The 20,101-nt window shown below is 38.4% G+C and overlaps 1 protein-coding gene across 3 annotated transcripts in view; it reads right to left on the bottom strand.

Moving 5' to 3' along the window:
- Positions 1 to 2,275: 2,275 nt before the first annotated feature.
- Positions 2,276 to 20,101, bottom strand: part of LOC113661016 (adhesion G protein-coupled receptor A1) — a 191,052-nt gene continuing 173,226 nt past the window's right edge. For all 3 annotated transcript variants that reach the window (XM_027174915.2, XM_047812765.1, XM_027174916.2), the window contains 3 exons: positions 13,961 to 14,109; positions 6,987 to 7,082; positions 2,276 to 6,737 (listed from right to left, as the gene is read on the bottom strand). In XM_027174915.2, coding sequence (XP_027030716.1) covers positions 5,411 to 6,737; positions 6,987 to 7,082; positions 13,961 to 14,109 — 1,572 coding nt within the window. In that variant the 3' untranslated portion in view covers positions 2,276 to 5,410. The remainder of the gene's footprint in view (positions 6,738 to 6,986; positions 7,083 to 13,960; positions 14,110 to 20,101) is intronic.

Raw genomic sequence — 20,101 nt, 5'->3', positions numbered from 1 at the left:
AATATAGATCATAAAATACAAGGCATACCTCAGTTACTGAAATGTTACTTTTTTCACACTTACATATATTTAAATAGGTCCAGATTTTCAATCACTGAGTATGGGTCACCATACTTAGCCGTATGTCACTATTATTATTATTATTATTATTATTATTATTATTATTATTATTATTATTATTATTATTATTATTGTTATATATTCTAATAACAATAATAATAATAATAATAATAATAATAATAATAATAATAATAAGGGTTTGAGAACTTGAGGTTAAATTGAGGTTTAAGAACCCTGTTTTAAAACAATGCTATAGTATTTTATTCCCTAAAGAATGATTCCCAAACAACCCTTCAGGCTTTTTAGGTTTAATTATTAACTCAATAATAACTTTGATTAGTAGAATATACACTGTTAAATATTTTTTGGCCAAATGACTTGAATGAATGTCATACTTTAATTTAACATGTATTTCAATTTACTGTTTTTAAACATTAGCGAATTTCACCTTTGGTATTTGGTATACAATTTGTAATTCTGGTCTGAGGGACTGTAATCTTTCTGTTTCAAACATCTCAAATGAGAAATATTACATAAACTTTCTTTTATTTAAGATATTTTTTACTTGCTGTGATTTTTTTTGTTTTTATTTATACTTGCCAGAAATCTTGCTTTTTTTTTTTTTGGAACAACCTTGCATAAATACTAGAAAGGTTACCATACATTAGTATATACTGATGGTAGATTTGATGTACACCTACCTATCCAACCTAGCTACAGACATGGACCACTTTATTAGGTACACATACAGCACTTGGTTTTTGTACATTTATTGACAGCAGCACGTATGTTGGAGTTACACAATTTGTATTATTTGAGTGCAGTGTCAGCGCCACGAGCGGGCCCTGGGGGGTGTGTGGCCCGGCCACTTGAGTCACTGTGCCCCCTTACTTCTCAAAATAATAACAAACTTAATAATTAAAAAAAATGTTTTACAAATTACTTTTATTATACCATGAATACTGGTTAAAGAATAAAGAGTATAAGTTAACTTAAAAAATAATTATTGTACTAACCCATAATGCAGTGCTAACATAATCAGCCAATTACATTCACACTGCCACTACGTCAGTAACGTAAATCAGTAGGCTAAATGGTCACCTTGTTCTTCAAAAATTTAATTCCTCCTCTCATCGCCTGCAGCTCTTCTAAAGGTATTATGCCTTTTTGCTTTAGTACGTTTGGTTACATGCTGGTGGCTAATTTGCGTGTGTTTTCGCGAGTCTTGCACTTTAGAGTCATGATAAATTATAGTTTACAGTGAGTGACACGTTTAATATTTTATTATGTTTATTGAAGTTTAATAATAGTAATAGTAGGTGAACGAGATAGCCCGCCCCCTCATTCTCTATTCTCTGGCACCGACACTGTTTGAGTGGTGGTCCTCTCTTCATACAGTACATCAGCTCTTTTCCTTTTCTATGTGTTCCAGCATTTTCAGTATCAACTTGCATATTCTGTGTAGTCAGACTGTTTAACCAGTTTAATTAAGTATGAGCTAATGACACAGCTCACTGCATCAGAAACAGCGGAAATGACTGTACTAATTTATTTGGTATGAAATGGGTATTTGGTTCATGGCAGGTAATGGATCTGGATGTACAATCTTTAAATCAAATCTATTCTGTATTTATTGCTATAACTATTTGTTAAACGGCATAGATTGACTCGAGGCATCTTCATCATTTATGCTGTTAAAAAAGACCTAGAGAGTGGAACCCACAATGCAGTATGACACAAAGCCACACACTTATGCACATATCTTTGCCACAAAAGCAAATCTGCCACATAAATTCATTGGTGAAAAAATACATTTATTGAAGTCCATGGGAAAAGTAAAAAAAAAAAAAAAAAGGGTGATTGAGGTTGTTTGCTGTGCTTACAGCATTTCTGGCATAATCCACAACGTACTCATAGTCCCAAGTACACACATGCTTGTGCATATATGTACACCGCAAGCAGTAATGCGCTCCAGAATGGTTCAGATAGTTAAACACACACTCGCTTAGACAGCAAGCCAGCCAGTCTCTGAAGAGCAAAGCTCACCACAGCAATGGGGATTTGAGTAAGCACACATCTTAATGCAGATTTCCTCTTTTCCACTTGGATACACTGATGGCAAAACAACACACATGCCATTAAACTGCTACTCATGTAGTAATGATTACAAATGTTAGAAGTCTGAAATGAATGGGAAGAAGGTTACTAAAGATGGTCACGGCTATAACGTCTTGTTTATTGTGTTTTATTTGAGAGCTGAGAAAATACAAAGGTGCAGTAGAACAAACAGAAGACAAAATATTTGGCATCCGGATTTCCTCAGGATGGGCAAAACTATTTTCTCTTTTTCAAACCAATGGATTGTGAACAACTTGCTTTGCACATCCATACATTACACCAAGTTGGCTACTTGTTGAACCATTTTTCTGTTAGAAGATGAAAGGAAGAAGTCACTTATAAAATATAGTCTGAGCAAGAGGACATTTTTTGTTATAACAATATGCAAAGATGTGAAAAGATCGATTGAAGTAACTTAGACTGAACAGGTCCTTGAACTTGATTGAGTCTAAAAGCCCAGTTTCTCAAAGAAGAGCAGATAGACCTCTGTTATAAGCAATTTTTGCCTTTGAACCATCAGGGTAAATTGAGAAATTTGTCTCGGATTGTCTTTTGTTTTGGATTTTCCATATTAAAAAGGCAAAAATTAGTTAAACAAGTATTCAAACTTGTGCGAACTTCTATTTAACAGAGAGAAAAACAGGGAGGAGTAGATTCACAAACGCACTATTGTCACTCATCATTCAAACCAGAGCAACCGTCTCTCTCATTGTATTTGCATGTTCACAAACCATCTGTAACAGAGATGCATTTAAACAACCCTAATCAATAACATACCAAAACTCAGATGCTGAGCAATAGGCAAATATAGATCATACAATACAAGGCATACCTCAGTTACTGAAATGTTACTTTTTTCACACTTACTTATATTTAAATAGGTCCAGATTTTCAATCACTGGTGATAAAGCAGACGGGAGGAGAAATGGCTGAGGTGAAGCTCTGCTAGGGGTCACCACCCAGGTCAAATATCATATGTTCTATTCAAGTGATATTACTGATATTGATATTACTGATTTTGATATTAAGACTTTACTTCCATGTAAAATGTTGAGTGTGTGAGCACACTAAGCACCACTGGAGCATTGACACCACAGGGCAGTCGAGAACGGCAGAAAATAGGTTATATTTTCAAAAACTGAGTTGGAAGATAATCAGTGTTCTTTAATCCAAACTTTAATTAACGGCTTGCTGTATATACACTCGCTGACTAATCTGTTATATTAGGAACACCTGTATACATGCTTATTCATACATTGTCCGATCGGTGAATCATGTGGCAGCACAGTACATAAACTCATGCAGATACAGGTCAAAAGCTTCAGATAATGTTAAAAGCAAACATCAGGGTGAGGGGAAAATATAATCACAGTGATGTGACTGTGACCACAGCATGGTTGTGACTGTAGCTAATTTTGAGTATTTCCAAAACCTATTTAGTCTCTAGACATTATAAAGTGGAAATGTTAGGTCAGCAGTTAAGATGTTGGACTACTGCTCCAAAGGGTATGTGTTCAAATCCCAATCAGCCACCACTGCTGGACCCTTGGGAACAGCCTTTAACCTGCAACTGCTCAGAAATCTAAATAAAAGAGTCTGCCAAATGCCATAAATGCTCACAGAATGGTTTAAAGAAACAAATAAGCAAACAAAAAACCAACATTCAGTGAGTGGATGTTCTACAAAGACTCCATTTTGATGAGCCAGCTCAGAGGAGAATGGCCAGATTGGTGACATGACTTGAAAGATACAGTAACTCTGTAAACCACTCTGTACACCTGTGATGAGAAGAAAAACATCCCAGAACACACAACATGATAAACCTAGGTGGAGAGAGCCCACATCAACTTCTACCTCTGTCAGCTAAAAAGAAGAAGCCGAGGCCACAGATTTGAAAAAAGACCCGATTCTGAGAGGCTTTCCTGCTAAAGACAACTATTTGAGTTACTGCAGCCTTCCTGTCTGTTTGAGACTGGCCATTGTCCTTTGAAATCGCTCATCAACAGAACATTTCTACCTGCAGAACTACTGTCAAATGAATGTTTTTATTCTAATTCAGTGTAAACTGACATGCCAGATTTACATGAAAAGCCCAGGAAATTAGCAGTTTCCAAAATACTTAAATTAGTTTGGCACAACCAACCAACCCATAGTCAAAGTCACAGAGATTCTTGTTTGATGTCAACTTTATCTGCTCCTGCTTTGTATCCACATGAATTTATCACTTTGTTGCCATATGACCGATAACGGATCTGGATAACTGCATAATGTGTCTATAGGTGTTCCTAATAAAATGATGGCGATCGTACATAAGTGACTTCTTGTTTTATTTCTCAGCAGTGGTTAGTTTGGTTGCTCCAACTGATCATTGGATCATGGATATGTAATTGTGTTAGTTGATTTTCTAGCACCAGAGAGTAACACGACAGGTTTCTTGTACAAACACCTCAACGGATCGGAACTTCACCATGGAAATTGAATAATCAATACAGATTTGCAGTAAAGCAGACTGTCTCATTTTTTTTTGTTAGTTTGCACGATATAGAGGCCGAAAAGAACTGAGAAAGAACTAGGTCTATTTTTTGTCTGTTTTGTATTGTACTAAGTTTCAGCAGTTGTTCACAGTATACAGTAAGCATGATTGTTAAAGTGACATGAAAACACAGATGAGTTAAAATTGCTGGTGATGTATTCATGTTGTACTTGGACACTTGGCTCTTATTCTACGTGCTTGTCACTTCACTTGTGTTGCACAGTTTGGGCACTGTCAATAACATTTTATTTAATAACTTAGATCTCATTAGATTATAATCTGGTATCTTATGAAAGAAATCTTTTCACAAAACACTAAATTGATTGCATTTGCAGAAGGACATACACAAAGTACATTCAAGTGCACTCGCACATACGCAAAACCCAGTCACACAAAGTCACACTCGGAGAATGTTTGTTATCCTGTAGTGATAAAATTAGCTTTGTGGTAAAAGTTAAAATCCGGAATATAGAGCATGACTCCAATCTGGCAGCAAGTGTCTAACAATGTTTCCTTTTGTCAGGTTTGTGTATCCATTCTGGATTGATGGTTTGTCGGATAAACAATAAATGAAAACAAAGCTGAAATGAAGGATTGTGATAATATTAAACCAAAACAGATATGAAACTTTATAATGTCTGCTTTGTTTTTAAATTGTAGAGAAGGTGGTTAACACAGAATGCACGTCGAGCCCTTGAACTACACAGTAGTTTCATTCTTCCAGGGTCCAGTGCGTATATTCCCCGTGCTGTCAGATGGGTACAGGTGCCCCTCGTGTCCACTTCCTTTGAGAAGCCCGTTCTGGTTGGGTACACACTGTGGGAAGGACTGTCTGCGAGGGTGTATCTCAACATGGCCGTGACACGGCACTACAAGCTCATCATCTGCCATCTTCCCACAGCCACAAAGGAGGGTTTCCGGCTCCCGGCTCTCAGTGTGGCACAAGGGCGAAGGCAGAATCTCTGCCTTGGTACAGCATGAGTGCCGATGGCAAAGTGCAGCATGGCACATTGGAGTGTCATGGTGAGAGCATGCATGGTGCCACTCCTGGTGCTCATCTTGGGCCAGGTGGCAGATGTGACCCTGGCGTTGGCAGGTGCTCTGTGGGCTGTCAGTGGGCGAGCTTTGTCCGCTGCCTGCATCTGCACTGGCTGGAAGATGGAAAGCCAGCTCTCTCTCTCCAACTGGTGATGCCCGCTGCCTTCCTTTAGTCCTGCCTGGTTTTAGGCAGCTGTGCAAGTGAATGGGTCGCTCTTCCAGCAGCTTCTCTGTGTGGAGAGCTGAGCAACAAGGGGTCACTGGGCTCACAGGGGTGAGGCAGGTTACATGGTTCTGTGCTTGCAGGTTGCTGAGCTTACACAGGCCATGTGAGTGTGTGTGACTGAGGACAGATTTGCCTGTGCAGGGCGAGTCCAGGTGGCAGTGATCATGCCCGTGCCCATGCCTGTGTACATCCCCATTAACATTGACCTTAGGGCGCCCATGGGCATGCCCATGCCCTTGGCAGGTATTAGCTTGGTGACCAGGGCAACAGGTGCACCAGCAATGCCAGACATCGTCACGCTTAGCGCAGTGGTGAATCAGCACAAAAAGACCCAGAGTGACTGAGAACGCTCCATACAGACAACTGAATATCATGTCCAGGAAATGAGCCTGAGACACAGCCAGAGCCCCAAATGTCCATGTAGCTAAGAACAAAAACAGTGTGAATGCAGCACTCCTTAGCTGAGCCTTGAATGAGTGCTCATTGGCGAGTAAAGATGGGTTGATCAAGCCCGGGCAGCCGGCATGGCAGCGGGTCCCATCACCTCCTGGCATTCCAGGTTCACCTTGATGGTGACAGTGGGGCACATCAGCAGCAGACAGTCTCTGCTGCTCCTCAGACAGCACCTTTAGCTCGTATTTCCTCTCTGGGTGTTTACGCAGCTGGATGAAGGTGCACAGGAAGTAGACACATGTCACCAAAACGATGAATGCCACAGGTCCATAGAAAGCCCCGAGACTAGGCTCCCATGCCATCCAGCAGCTGCAATACAAAAGTAGTACAATTACCTGCTATGTTTATACCACATATAGCACAAAACAAACCGCAGAGCACTCAGTAATTGCATTTTTGTTCAGGTAGAATGAAGAGAAAAGCAGCAACTCGAGCTATTTATAGAGCAAAGAATACATAGCACTGGCTGCAACAGAGACATTTCTAAGGCAAAATTTCTAACGTGTTATGTGTACTGCACTGTTCTGAGTATTACCCGCAAAGAAATTGTTTACTTACTATGGAGTTTGCTCTCCGCTGCCATAATTTTCTAGGTTGATAGCAGCTGTGATGCCACAGATAATGAAGGGAATTCCACCGCCGATTAAATAAAACCTGCAGAGACACAAATACAGAGTTGTGTGTCACAGGATGAGATGCTATTCTGCAGGTAGTCCTATCAGGAGGCAATAAAGCGATAGCTGAAACAAACAGCAGTGTGGTAATGAACACAGTAGAAATACAATGTACAGCTCCTTGTATGTGATCGATAAAAAGTGAAAAATACAGATCATTACGACTGAGTTTTGAATTCAAATTGTATTCATGTTTTTTAGGTGATGAATATGAATGAACTTTTTAATCACACCATCATTAAATATCCTAAATAATTTCCCCAAGCATTTTTCTGTGTAGAAGCCCATTCACACTTTGCCAGCTCATCCTTGACTCCCCCAAAGCTTGTGAATCTAAAGCTTGTGAAATTCAATCAAGGTGGTACTTGAGGGGTTCTCATTAACATTCCTGACATCCCTGACATGACAAAGCTTCTTTAGAGGCTTTTACCTGATCATAACCACTCACCACTCATATAGAGTTATTACTGAGCTTGTGTGTGTGTGTGTGTGTGTGTGTGTGTAGAACAAGTTTTCAATTTTACAATGTTTTATTTCCAGTCATATTTTACTGTATTTAAAAGGAATAAATGAAACATATACGTGTCAATATTTCACATACCCATTATCATAAACCCAAGAAATGCACACACATTTGCACATTTGTAAATGCATGCAATTGCTTTTTATGATAGCCTATTCTGTAACCATCGGCCTTTTATTTGTAGACTCGCCAACTTTACTGTAAGACATTGAGATCATCATTATTCATCATGCATCAGAGAAACAGATTTTTCAACCTAAAGATCACACAATCGACTGATTTTATGGGACAGCCATATCTGTAATCAGTTACAGTGCCACATACAACAGAGAGAGTAAGAGTTATGAGAGAGAGTGTGTGCTTCAGACTAAACTCTGACTAGTGTACCAATATCGGCCTCTGCATTTGTACTTGTATTTATGTCCAAAGTTGGCATCGCTGAAACCACAAATTTATTTATTTACTTATTTGTTTGTTTGTTTGTTTGTTTGTTTGTTTATTAAATTGTTTTTTACTAAATATGAAAAATCCCACTATGCTCCATGTCACACATACAGACAAAACCTATGGGGTTCTTAAGTTCTTAAGTGTTTTGTCTCAATTTATGTATTGCTGATAAAATTCTTACCACAACTAGTTACATAAAGACAGTGCAGCTGAGGACATTGGAATAGGGAGCGCTTATGAGGCTGATATTGTGGCCTGGCCAATAAGGGATTTTCATTTAAGACTGTGTTTGAATGGTTTCTGAGTGGTGTGTGTGTGTGTGTGTGTGTGTGTGTGTGTGTGTGTGTGTGTGTGTGTGTGTGTGTGTGTGTGTGTGTGTGTGTGTAGGAGTGCAATAGAGGTGAAGGAAATTGATTTGTCTCCAGCTGCTGGGCCTCAGCGGCTAGGTCTTGTGACAGCTCGCATTAAAGTCAATCACAGAAGGATCAGCCGAGTGCCACAGTCAAGACATTATCTGCTTTTAGATGCGCCCCTGTACACACACTCCCACCCAGCCAGCCAGCCAACCCACACACACACACACACACACACACACACACACGCGCACACGCACACACACACACACACACACACACACACACACACACACACACACACACACACACACACACACACACACACATTACTGCAACTGTGAGGTTACATATACACTGCTGTTAGAAGAGAATTGGACTGGAGAACTGGACTTGTTAAAAGCCTTTAGTGTGAGCAATAAACTTGTGAGCAATGAACTTAAAAAAATGGAACTATAAAAACAAAAAAGATTGGTCATAAGTAACATAAATAACTTTACTGGGGCCTGGAGCCTTCCACAAAGGTCAGTTGGGGTGCTGGTTGCTTGAAGACTGAATCACATGCTTAAAGCAGGAAAATGTGAAAAATGGGATTCACTCTGTATTATAAAAGCAGGAGGTAATTATAAATAGAGAGAGATCTGGTTTATTTGTCTTGTGACTTTAGATGGGTGAATAGAAATTTAAAAAGGGTTGTAAAATGAATGTTATATCTAGATAACCAGACACCTCAAACTAATTGACATTGTAGCACAAGATGATTTTGGTAAGCCGAATATTGTTCTAGCTAACAGACTAGCCAGCTTCCTGCTGAAGGTGCAGTTCCCAATAACATCTGTCTGTGTTGTCAAGTACCAGTATACCCAATGGCTCACAGGATCATGGAAACAAGATTAATATGCTAGGTAAATGGTTCAAAGGTTAAGGCTGTGGGTTTCTGTTCAGATGGTTGGGGTTCAAGCCACAGCATTGCCAAGCTGCCACAGTTTGGCCCTTGGACAACGCTCTTAACCTTCGCTGCTCAAGCAGTAGAGGAGATATCCTTTATTTAAATGCAGATACAGTACTGGACCACACTGGTAAAATCATCCTTCCCTGGGTGTCTGCAGCACTAGGAAGAGGTAGCAGGTATCATTTTAATGATATCATGTAAATGCAATTCTCCTGACCATAATACAAATAAACCTAGTATATTAGATGGCATGGTGCTGCTGGAATTGATACATAATTCAGGGCACTGAGTTGAAAATAATCCACCAGTCAAACAGATCAAGAGAACAGTGGTCCTGTGGATATAAATGGATATTTGATAAATTGATATATATTGATGATATATTTAAATCTCTAAGTGGGCACCTATAAAGTGGACTAACAAGATTAGAATGTGTTTCCAATAATAATAAAGAAATCCCAGCAAAGCTGTTATGCATGATATTATACCAGTGCAGCATTATGTCTCCGATAATCTTTCAGTACATTTGAAGGGACCACTTACTTAGAGGTAACAAGGAGCCTAAAGCCTATTTCAGGGGACCGGGACTCAAGATGGGGGACACCCTGGGTGTCACACACACACACACACACACACACACACACACACACACACACACACACACACACACACACACACACACACACACACACAATATAGACATTTTAGAGATGCTAATCAGCCTGCAATGCATGCCTTTGTACTAGTGGAGGAAGAGTGCCCAGAGGAAACCCCTGAAGTATCGGGAGAACGCAAAAACCATACATGCAGGCTGGGATTGAAACACCAAACAGTGGAAGCATAAAGGATTTAAGTACCTTTAACCCTAACTTTTATGAACTATATGGTTATGAACTATTATGTAGTATGATTTATCCTCCCAGATGTTTAAGGAAGCTGAGAGTTCAAATGAAGTTATAACAGATTATCAGTGATGCAGACAATCTAATTTTGTTTATTCTAAAAGTTTTTAATTGTGCCACAGAAGTCAAAATTGGGGCTCCAGGTTGGTTTTTCCACAGAACCAGTCTAGGAAGAGGTAGCAGGTATCTACGTGTCTGTGTGTACGTGTCTAAGTGCCTACGTCCTGTGCACCAGTCCACAGAAAAATGTCCATTCAAATGCAAAACTGAATTATTTCCTTTAGACTGGTGCAGAACTACACACAATGGTCCATCAACCAGTACAAGCACACACGATACCACCAAATGATTATAATTAAATTATTAGTAGAATTAGGTGCAATCCTGATTAGCCTGCTCTCAGTTTGTGTATAACATCACCTAGCCTTGCTCTAGAACGACATTCTAGACTGATCTTTGCATGCCAGTCCAGACTGCAGAGCTGGGTTGAGTCCACGTCTGAAAACAGGAATGTCTGACTGTTCAACGAGACTGATACAATAAGGGTTTGAAGTGTTTTGGGAGGTTAGAGCTGTTTGTCAATTTGCAAAGCCCACTTCCCATCAGCAAAGATACAAAGTAGGATACTCTATCAGACTCATCTGGTAAAGCTGTAGTTTGGCTGCCTGAACAGAGGTTAAATCTGCAGGATCCTGATAAAAGGACTCTTCACACCAGGGTGGAAATCTGAAGGATTTATATTTTTTAAAAATCAGTATACAAGTCAATGCTTATTGACCAAAACAGGTTTGAAGTCAAACGAGGGCAATGTTCTAATCAGTATCAAACACCAAAGAAACAAAGCAAAAGTCGAAACAGAAGATATCAAGCACAAACCAAACATATGGCTCAGCCTGTAACTCTAAAAGAAACAGGATTTTACATAGAACAAGCCCGTCCCTAAATACATGAGGCAATCCTGAAACTAAGAACAGGGTGACTTTCATAACTAATTAACATGAGCAAAAAAACCCAAAAACATAAAACTGGAACTTTGACCAACTGTGCACTGTGGAAAACTCTACTAGTTATTTAGTTAGTTAATTCGAGTCAAGTCGAGAAAGCTATGAATGCCCTGCACTAGGCACTAGAATAATTCCTATACAATAAACTATGCCATTAAGCCGATAGTGCCAACAGTTTGCCCAAATTAAGGCAGTGATTATGTTAGGGATCCTGATTATTTGAAGCTGAAGGGGGCCCTAGGGAGCAAGAACTGCCCAGAAAAAAAAAAAAAAGAGATAAATCCAGGACATTATCCTAAATTCATAAATTTGTCATTTACTGTGAACAACTTTTCTTTTTTTTCATTTTATATCTATAAAATCACTGTTTTCAAACTCTCTTAATGTAAACAAATCCTAACACATTTTGTATATTCCTAGTACAAATGTATGCGTGTTTTTTCTTAGGCACTGAACACACACACACACACACACACAAACACACACACACACACACACATGCTTTTTATCTCTGGGGAAATATTCTGTAGACAAACATGTCAAATTGCCAGCTGCAGATGCTGACATGAAGTAAGTCAGTCAATACTGTGTGTTTTTGCTGAACATGTGGAAGCAGAGATTGCTTTTTCAATAATTACCAATACCCAGACAGAGACTGAAATGTGATAGGTATTCAGTTTAATAGATTGTAACCCCTTTGTGAAAGTCAGAGAGTAAAGCACAAAATTCTGCAATAATCTCCATATTCCTAATATCCTCTCAGTAAAGTTAAAATTTCACTTCTCACATCCAACCTCTTTCATCTGCAGGATTTTCCATTAACCTCCATTGTTTACTTTTAAAAAATCCTAGATCCTTGTAGACAAGGGCACAAATTCGAAACTGACAAAAGTGTTGAAACAGGTGATTGTATGACACAAATGATAATGATGCTGCCACATTAAACAAAAGACATTGACTATGTTTTGTGCATGAATCTTTTAGGTCTTAGAACAACCCTACCTTCACACTCGCGTATCAATTCAAAATGTCATCTGAACACAAACAGCTGGACTGTACACCACACACACTCACACACAAACTCATTAGCAATGTTGTGTGATCCACTACACCGAACGGACTACAGTACTACACCAGGCTGCTAATACTGCACTATTCCATTGCACTATTCTTAAATCATCCTGATGTAATGGCACAAAATCTGTTATATTTGTACTGTATACTGATTATTTATAATAAACCTATTAATGCATTTAATATAGCTTGATGGGAAAATGCATACATTGATGCCTCGATATATCGACTGCTTTGACATACAAATGTTTTGAGATACGAGCTGTGATTCGACCAAATTTTTGCTGTGAGATACGAGCATATTTTTGAGATATGAGCATCTGAGCCACTGCCGCCTAAACAAAGATCCCCAACAACCACGTGTGAGATACGAGCATCCAAGCTGCTGCCGCCAAAACAAAGATCCCCAACAACCACGTGTGCTCTGTTTCCCCCGTCTCAGCTTCCTGCGTCTCACTTGGTTAAAGCCACCTTTCCACTGCACATGACAAACGACGGCCGATAAACCGGAAGTCATTCATTTCCTATGGAGAGTCGCAAAGGCACTGAGTGAGGTGCCGACCATCTGCGGATCCGTTTTGAGCGTTGGATCCGTTAAAAAATTTTAACTTGTGAAACTACACCACATCCGATATGTCGACCGGACAGGTTTTTATTAAAATGACCGGCAGATGTTAGTGAGGAAAGAGTGACAAAAAAAAAAGCAAAAACAAGTGAAGAGAAAAGCGATGAAGAAAATTAAGCAAAATTAATGTAAAGAAAACAGAAAATGTAGCAATTAACTTCAGTTAAGTTTAGAGAATTTCAGTTAAGTTTGTTAATTTCATTGAAGTTTAGTTAACTTCCATTTAAGTGTAAAGTAGAGTTAAGAATATACAGTAGCGAGTAAGTGAACAAAAGTGAAAGTGTAATTCCTCCTAACTCCTCTGCCTGTTTACTCCTCCCTCAACCTCCGTGCATCTTCCGTAAAGTAAAACCAGTTTTTTATTACTGTATGTTTTTATACAATATTTGTCATTTATACATACAGGTACTGTACATTTTTCATATTCAAAACACATAAACAAAACAACTGGAGTGGAATTTTGTGAGCTGGAACGGATTAATGGGATTTCAATTAATTTAAACAGGGAAAATTGTTTTGAGATACGAGCAAGGTCACGGAACGAATTAAACTCGTATCTCGAGGCATCACTGTACATCTGTTTGTTCTACCTTCTACTGGTTCTGCACATTTTCTCCATGGGTGGCCAGAAAAATCTATCCCCATGCAGGCCCAACATAAATTAATTGTAGCATATTAGCATAACATCAATAGCGGGTCAATGAGAAGGTTAAAAACAACATCCCTGGTACAAAACATTAAAGAGACAAGCACCTCTGTTGCTTTTCAATGCAGGTGAACCAGCTTGATTCAGAATGAATTTCAATCAAAATCCAATTGTGTTTTTTAATCTTCGAAGCCGAGCTCCAGTCACTGAACATGCACCAATATCAGTCTGAACATAATCACATAAACCTGCACAAAAGAGTTGAACACAGAGAATAATAAAGAGAGACAGACACTCGATGAATGTGCATTATGTGTGCAAGTGTGTCTAACCTCAGCATGGGCGACCTGGGGGGGTGAGGAGGCATGTCTCCGTCCTGAGGCTTGGGGGGTTTCTTGATAACCTGTTTGTAGATGTTCCGAGCTGTGAAGCCCAGCCACAGCATAGTGGACAGAGACGAGTAATGAAGTATTACTCCAACCTAAGAGACAACACACATGGAATCAGACATATGGTTAATTTCTGCACGACACTACTAAAAAACGCCTTTGCAACATCCTTAAAAAATAACCATCCAAATAAACCATGATAATCTGCAATATCTACACATCCCTATAAATAAGAGTATATTTTTTCATGCTACTCACACTATTATATGTCACAAACTGGATACATAGTTAAATGAGTGCTTTTATTCCATATTAACATAAATAGAGCTGATCACATTAGTTTATTCATGAACAGTGATATGAGGGAGGCAAAAAAGGAGACTTCAGATTTAATATGTTTAATGAATCAATTGACCAAAGCCATTTTAAAACATTTATACACACATCACTAAATACTGTAGCTCACCCAGAAACTGCCAAGATCACATCTCTTAAACATCAACATCATATTTTTTTATTCATTAAGCAGACATATTTATTCAAAGTGATATATAAGTGAGGCAGAGTCTAATCCTGGATAAAGGCTAAGAACTTTGCTCTAACATCAATCTGGCAGTTGTAAGAGTTGAACTCATAACAATTTTAATCACTGAAGTACAACTAGTAAAGTATAAGTAAAACTCCTTAATCTACTGGTCAAAGTCATTTGTGAATTCCATTAGAACAATTAGTAAATACTGTCAGCAAGTACTAAGATACAGTACGATTTCAGTAATGACAACTCTCTGAATGAATTTATGAGTTTTATTCGATGGGAATTAAATGTAGGTGTTTGTTCTTGGCAGATTGCTATGCTGCTGCTGTACAGGTAAAGAGGATTGCCTGTCGAACGTGTACGGACATAAAAATATTAGGAATATGCTGCTACTCCAAGGTAAGGCAGGGGGAGTCCCTCTCTGAGACCGAGCCCAGAGGTTCAGTCTGGAGAATAAAGGGTTATGTACAGTAGATAGAGAGGCACAGTGACTAGGCTGTGCTGCGAGTGTCTAGGAAGTCAATCAGCACGAGGTTAGAGTTTCATGGCTGAACTATTCATTTTGGAGAATATGCCTTCCCAATCAATTTGTTTATCTGGGTATAGTTTGAAACAAAACGCTCAGCTTCCTGTCAATTCAGGGTCAATGTGAGATCCATGTTATTTAAGCCTGCTAAACACTGCTAATTCTTGGATGTGTCTGGCACTGCTAATGCATTCAGATCCCTGATGCAACCAATTTTTTTTATTCCAAAGTGTTTTTATTGTTTTAAATGCACATAACACAAACAAACCAACATTCTCTTATGTCATACAAGGCATCCTGATCCACAAACCTCATACTTTACAAACATTATCTCACATAACCCCTTTCGCCACAGATTTGCATCCAAAGTTCGTACAAGCACTGAGAATGCACACAAAACACAAAAACAAAACTTAAATAAATAAATAAATAGATAAATAAATAAATAAATAAATAAATAAATAAATAAATAAATGGGAGATGAGAACCTAATTTTTAAACTAAAGAATTAGCATCAAATGCATTTTCATAATAATCCAAGAAAGGTTGCCATACATTCTGGAACCTTTCTGCTGAGTTTTGGACTGTAGTTCTTAACTTTTCAAGCTGGAGGAAGGACATAATTTTGCACACCCAATGTGAGTGTTTTGGAAGTGAGGGAGATTTGTAAGAATTAATCGACAGGCTAACAGTATAGAAAATGCTATTAATTGAGATTGGCCTCTTGAGACCCCAACTTTGGTGTGTACCACCCAAATATTGCAATGATAGGATCTGAATCGATATTCTTTTTACAAATGTAGGTGAATGTATTAAATATCTCAGACCAGAATATGCCTATGCTTGGGCATGACCAGAACATATGAGCTAAAGAAGCAGGGGCTTGGTGACAACGTGACAACGGGGCTACGTGACAACGATTAAATACTTTGAATTGTATCAATCTGTGCCTAATAAAGATAGACGATGTGTATATTTTATGTATAGCTCTTTGCCAAATTTCATCCGTCAATTCTGTATTTAGATCCTCCTCAGACTGTACCTTAAGAGACAGAAGAGATGGGCATTTCATGGCCTGAATAGCAGTATACAGCTGGGAGACACCACCCGAGAGATGAGGCTTGACCGTCAGACAATGATCAAGAGGGCCGATATTTGGTTTTGAGGGGAATGAACGAAACTGGGAATGGACAAAATCACGGACCTGAAGATACCTGAAGAAATGTGTTTTTGCCTTACATGAAATAAAGTTTATGTAAGGCACTGTTTATGCCTTACATGAAATAAAGTAATTGTAAGTATTTGTATAGCACTTTTACCGAGGGACATCTATAGCTTTATAGATATCTATAAATCCCTGAGACAATATCAGAAAGACACTTTTACAAGAACCCGACCTGAAAGGGAACCCATCATCATCTGGGTGACACTGAGTAGTGCAATTATCCAAAAAAAAAAAACCCCAGAAAAACACAAATCAATACAAAAAAAAAGTTACTTGCCATGAAGAACTGCTTTGCCTTTGCTAACATACAAAACCCAGTCATGATCATATCAATAAAAGAAAAAGAGTTTGTTATATTTATTATTGCTATGCAGAATTACTATATTTATGCTCAAACATATGTGGACAACTGACAATCACACCTATATGTGTTTTTTCCTGTACAGTATGTCTTTGTATGCTGTGGCATTACAATTTCCCTGCACTTATAATTGAGAAGCTCAAACTTGTTCCAGCATGACAGTGCCAGTGTGCACAAAATGAAGGCCATGACGGCAGTATAGTATTTCAGTCGCAAGCATTTCAGTCGCATCTCCTCAACCCCATTGAACCACATTGGAATGAACTGGAATACTGATTGCACCCAACATCAGCCCCTGGTCTTACTAATGCTTTTGTGAACAAATGAGCACAATTCCCCACAGCCACAGCCCAAATCTAGTGGAAAGCCTTCCCGGATGAGTGGATGTTATGTTAACAGCAAAAAATGACTACATCTAAAATAGCATGTTCAAAATCACATATCACATATTTTATGGTCATGTTTCCCTTAATCCATAGCCATCTAACTGGTTTAAAACCACCTCCATTCATTTTCTATCCACTGTATTATGTCCCATTTTCAACATTCCCACCCAAATGGCCTTATTACAAAAGGTTACCGTTAATGTTATTAAGTTTAATCAACTAATCTTTTTAACACCTTAATAAGAAGCCATTAAAGCTGAAGCTAACTCTGGGAGCTCCACAGCCATAAAAAAATAGTCCAAGAAAGGAAAAATAGCTGGGCAAATGCAGGCTCTAATTGAAATCCAGAACCTTTCTTAGGAAGAGAGAGAGAGAAAGAGAGAGAGAGAGAGAGAGAGAGAGAGAGAGAGAGAGAGAGAGAGAGAGAGAGAGAGATTGATTCGTAAAAAAGCATCTTAGGCCTCTACAGAAATAGTACTAAACATGCCTGTGGGGCAGGGCTGGAACTCTGCCCTTACACATTCAAATACAAAGCAGATCAATAAAACTCTGGCAGCATCTCAATCAGGCCAGCCGCAATTTTATAAAATATGCACCAAGGTGCAGATTTAAAGTTCGGCCCCATGATCCATGACTATTATTGTGTATGAGTTCAAATGTTTAAAAGCATATATAGGTCATAAACCTGAACCAATAACAGAAAATATTCAAGGTCAGTCCCATTCAAATGGGATTCAAATGGAGTCTGTCTGTAAGATGCTGATTTTGAGAAGATTTCATGCCGAGTTGCTGATGTATGTGTAAAGTTCAAGTGTTTCATGTGTGTGTGTGTGTGTGTGTGTGTGTGTGTGTGTGTGTGTGTGTGTGTGTGTGTGTGTGTGTGTGTGCCTGTGTAAGGACAAAGAGTCAATAGGGATGTTGAACATACATATTTTTAATATTGCAAACTTGTGTTGGTATGAAAAAGTAAGGCTGGGGCTGGTTTCTTTCCATCTTTGATGGTAGATTCATGCAGCCTACCAAAGACCATCGTGTCAGATGTTCAGACAAATGCCTCATAGGGCTACTCTTCATTTTGGTTTGATATTTTTCAGCCCTCTTGGCTATCAGATCTGTGACACTTCATCAGCAGTGAATATGGAGGCACATGTGAAATACAGTCATGGGTGTAATGAATGTGAATGTGTATGAGGTGGTTATCATCTTTTTCCCCCAAATGCATTTTTGTAGTGAACTACAAAAGCTCTTAATGTTTAATCCAAGTACAAATTACACAGAGAGCAAGACTATAATATTAGACAAAAGAACTGCAATGTTGCTCAACAAAACTTGGCCTATACAACATTTACGGCATTTGGCAGACGCCCTTATCCAGAATGATTTACCTTGATCTCATTTATACAACCAAGCAGTTGAGGGTTAAGCACCTTGCTCAAGGGCCCAGCAGTGGTAGCTTGGTGGTCCTGGGAATTCTCACAACCTTCCAATCAGTATTCCAACTGCTGAGCTACACCAATCACTAATCAGCTTATACAACTCGACTAATATTACATGTGTGCACTGAGAAATGATTGAAACAATGTGTACAGTGTGTACAGAACCAAAGACTATCCTGACAAGCTACACCACACTAAAATATACAGGTTTAATCAGTCTGTGTTTGCTATTGTAGAACATTCATGGTATAATATTTAATGGAAATATTTCATAAAAATATGACAGAACAACAGAGCAGGATATGAGGAAACAGTATGTAAATAAAATATTTATATGTCTTATAACACTTTCTAATAACAGTTTAGAGATAGGCACAGGCTCCCCGTGACCCGAGAAGTTCAGATAAGCGGTAGAAAATGAATGAATGAATGAATGATAACATTTTAGAGATTATAACTAATACTTTAACAATTCATGTCTATGAACTATTTGTTAATATATTACTAATATGCAGGGTCAGTTTGATTCAGCGGGGTAGCAGGGACCAGATTCCCTGTCTTTCAATGAAAAAATTTATATTTGTATGTACAGAAGAAAAAAAAACAGAATGGTATGAAGGGCTAAGTCACCCACGTTTAAGCTAAATATGGACTAATATCTTCTAGTATGTTCCAGTGACGCATGTCGTGCATCATCAGCAGTTGCAATACGGCGTCAGACACGTATGTTATGAACAGGAACAAATAGATTACATACATTACATAGATTAATTTTCCCCTAAATTGTGTTTGGAGGAAAAGCTAAAAGTTGACAGATTGAGCACGAATCGTCTGACCAAAGTACAAATGAATTGATAGGACAGACAAATTAACTGTAATGTCTTTGGTTTGATCAATTCTATTTTGTATTCTATTTCTGAGTTAAAATGTATTTCTATTCGGTGTTTACTGTTCAGTCGTTTGAAATACAAAAACTATTAAAATCTCTAATGCACCTCCTAGTCTACTCTCTGTGTGTGTGTGTGTGTGTGTGTGTGTGTGTGTGTGTGTGTGTGTGTGTGTGTGTGTGTGTGTGTGTGTGAGAGAGAGAGAGAGAGAGAGAGAGATTTACCTTTACAATATTAAAAAAAAATACCTTTTTCTAATTATTATGGACCAAGTACCTTATTGTCATTCTACCTTTTCTTCTTCATCTATCTCTTCTTTTGAATAAACCAAGAATGTCTGGTCTAAGGAACCAAAAGGGCTGTCAATGCTCTAATGCCACCATTGTGCCAAATTTAGGCCTAATTTGAATGTATTTTATAGTCTTTTGACCTCTGTGCTTCTTAGAATTTGTCCAGTTTTTTTTTTTTTTAGATATATATGATATATTTTATATAATCATCACCAAATTTCAGAGAAAGCCTCAGAAAATAATTTTGTTACTCCAAACGGTCTGCCCATATTGGCCCAACATATCTCACAACGAAGCTGCCTAACAGGACATGAGGCTGTATCTCACTGACACAAACCTGGTATATTTAGGGCAATGATTTGGGATTATGCAACAAATTTAATCCTATTGCCACCTACTAGTCAAAGGTTACAACAACATGGTACAGTAAATATGTTT

The sequence above is a fragment of the Tachysurus fulvidraco genome, chromosome 4, assembly GCF_022655615.1.
Source record: "Tachysurus fulvidraco isolate hzauxx_2018 chromosome 4, HZAU_PFXX_2.0, whole genome shotgun sequence".
Lineage (NCBI taxonomy): Eukaryota > Metazoa > Chordata > Actinopteri > Siluriformes > Bagridae > Tachysurus > Tachysurus fulvidraco.
The sequence above is the reverse complement of the archived record's forward strand: the minus strand, read 5'-3'. Positions and strand labels throughout refer to the sequence as shown.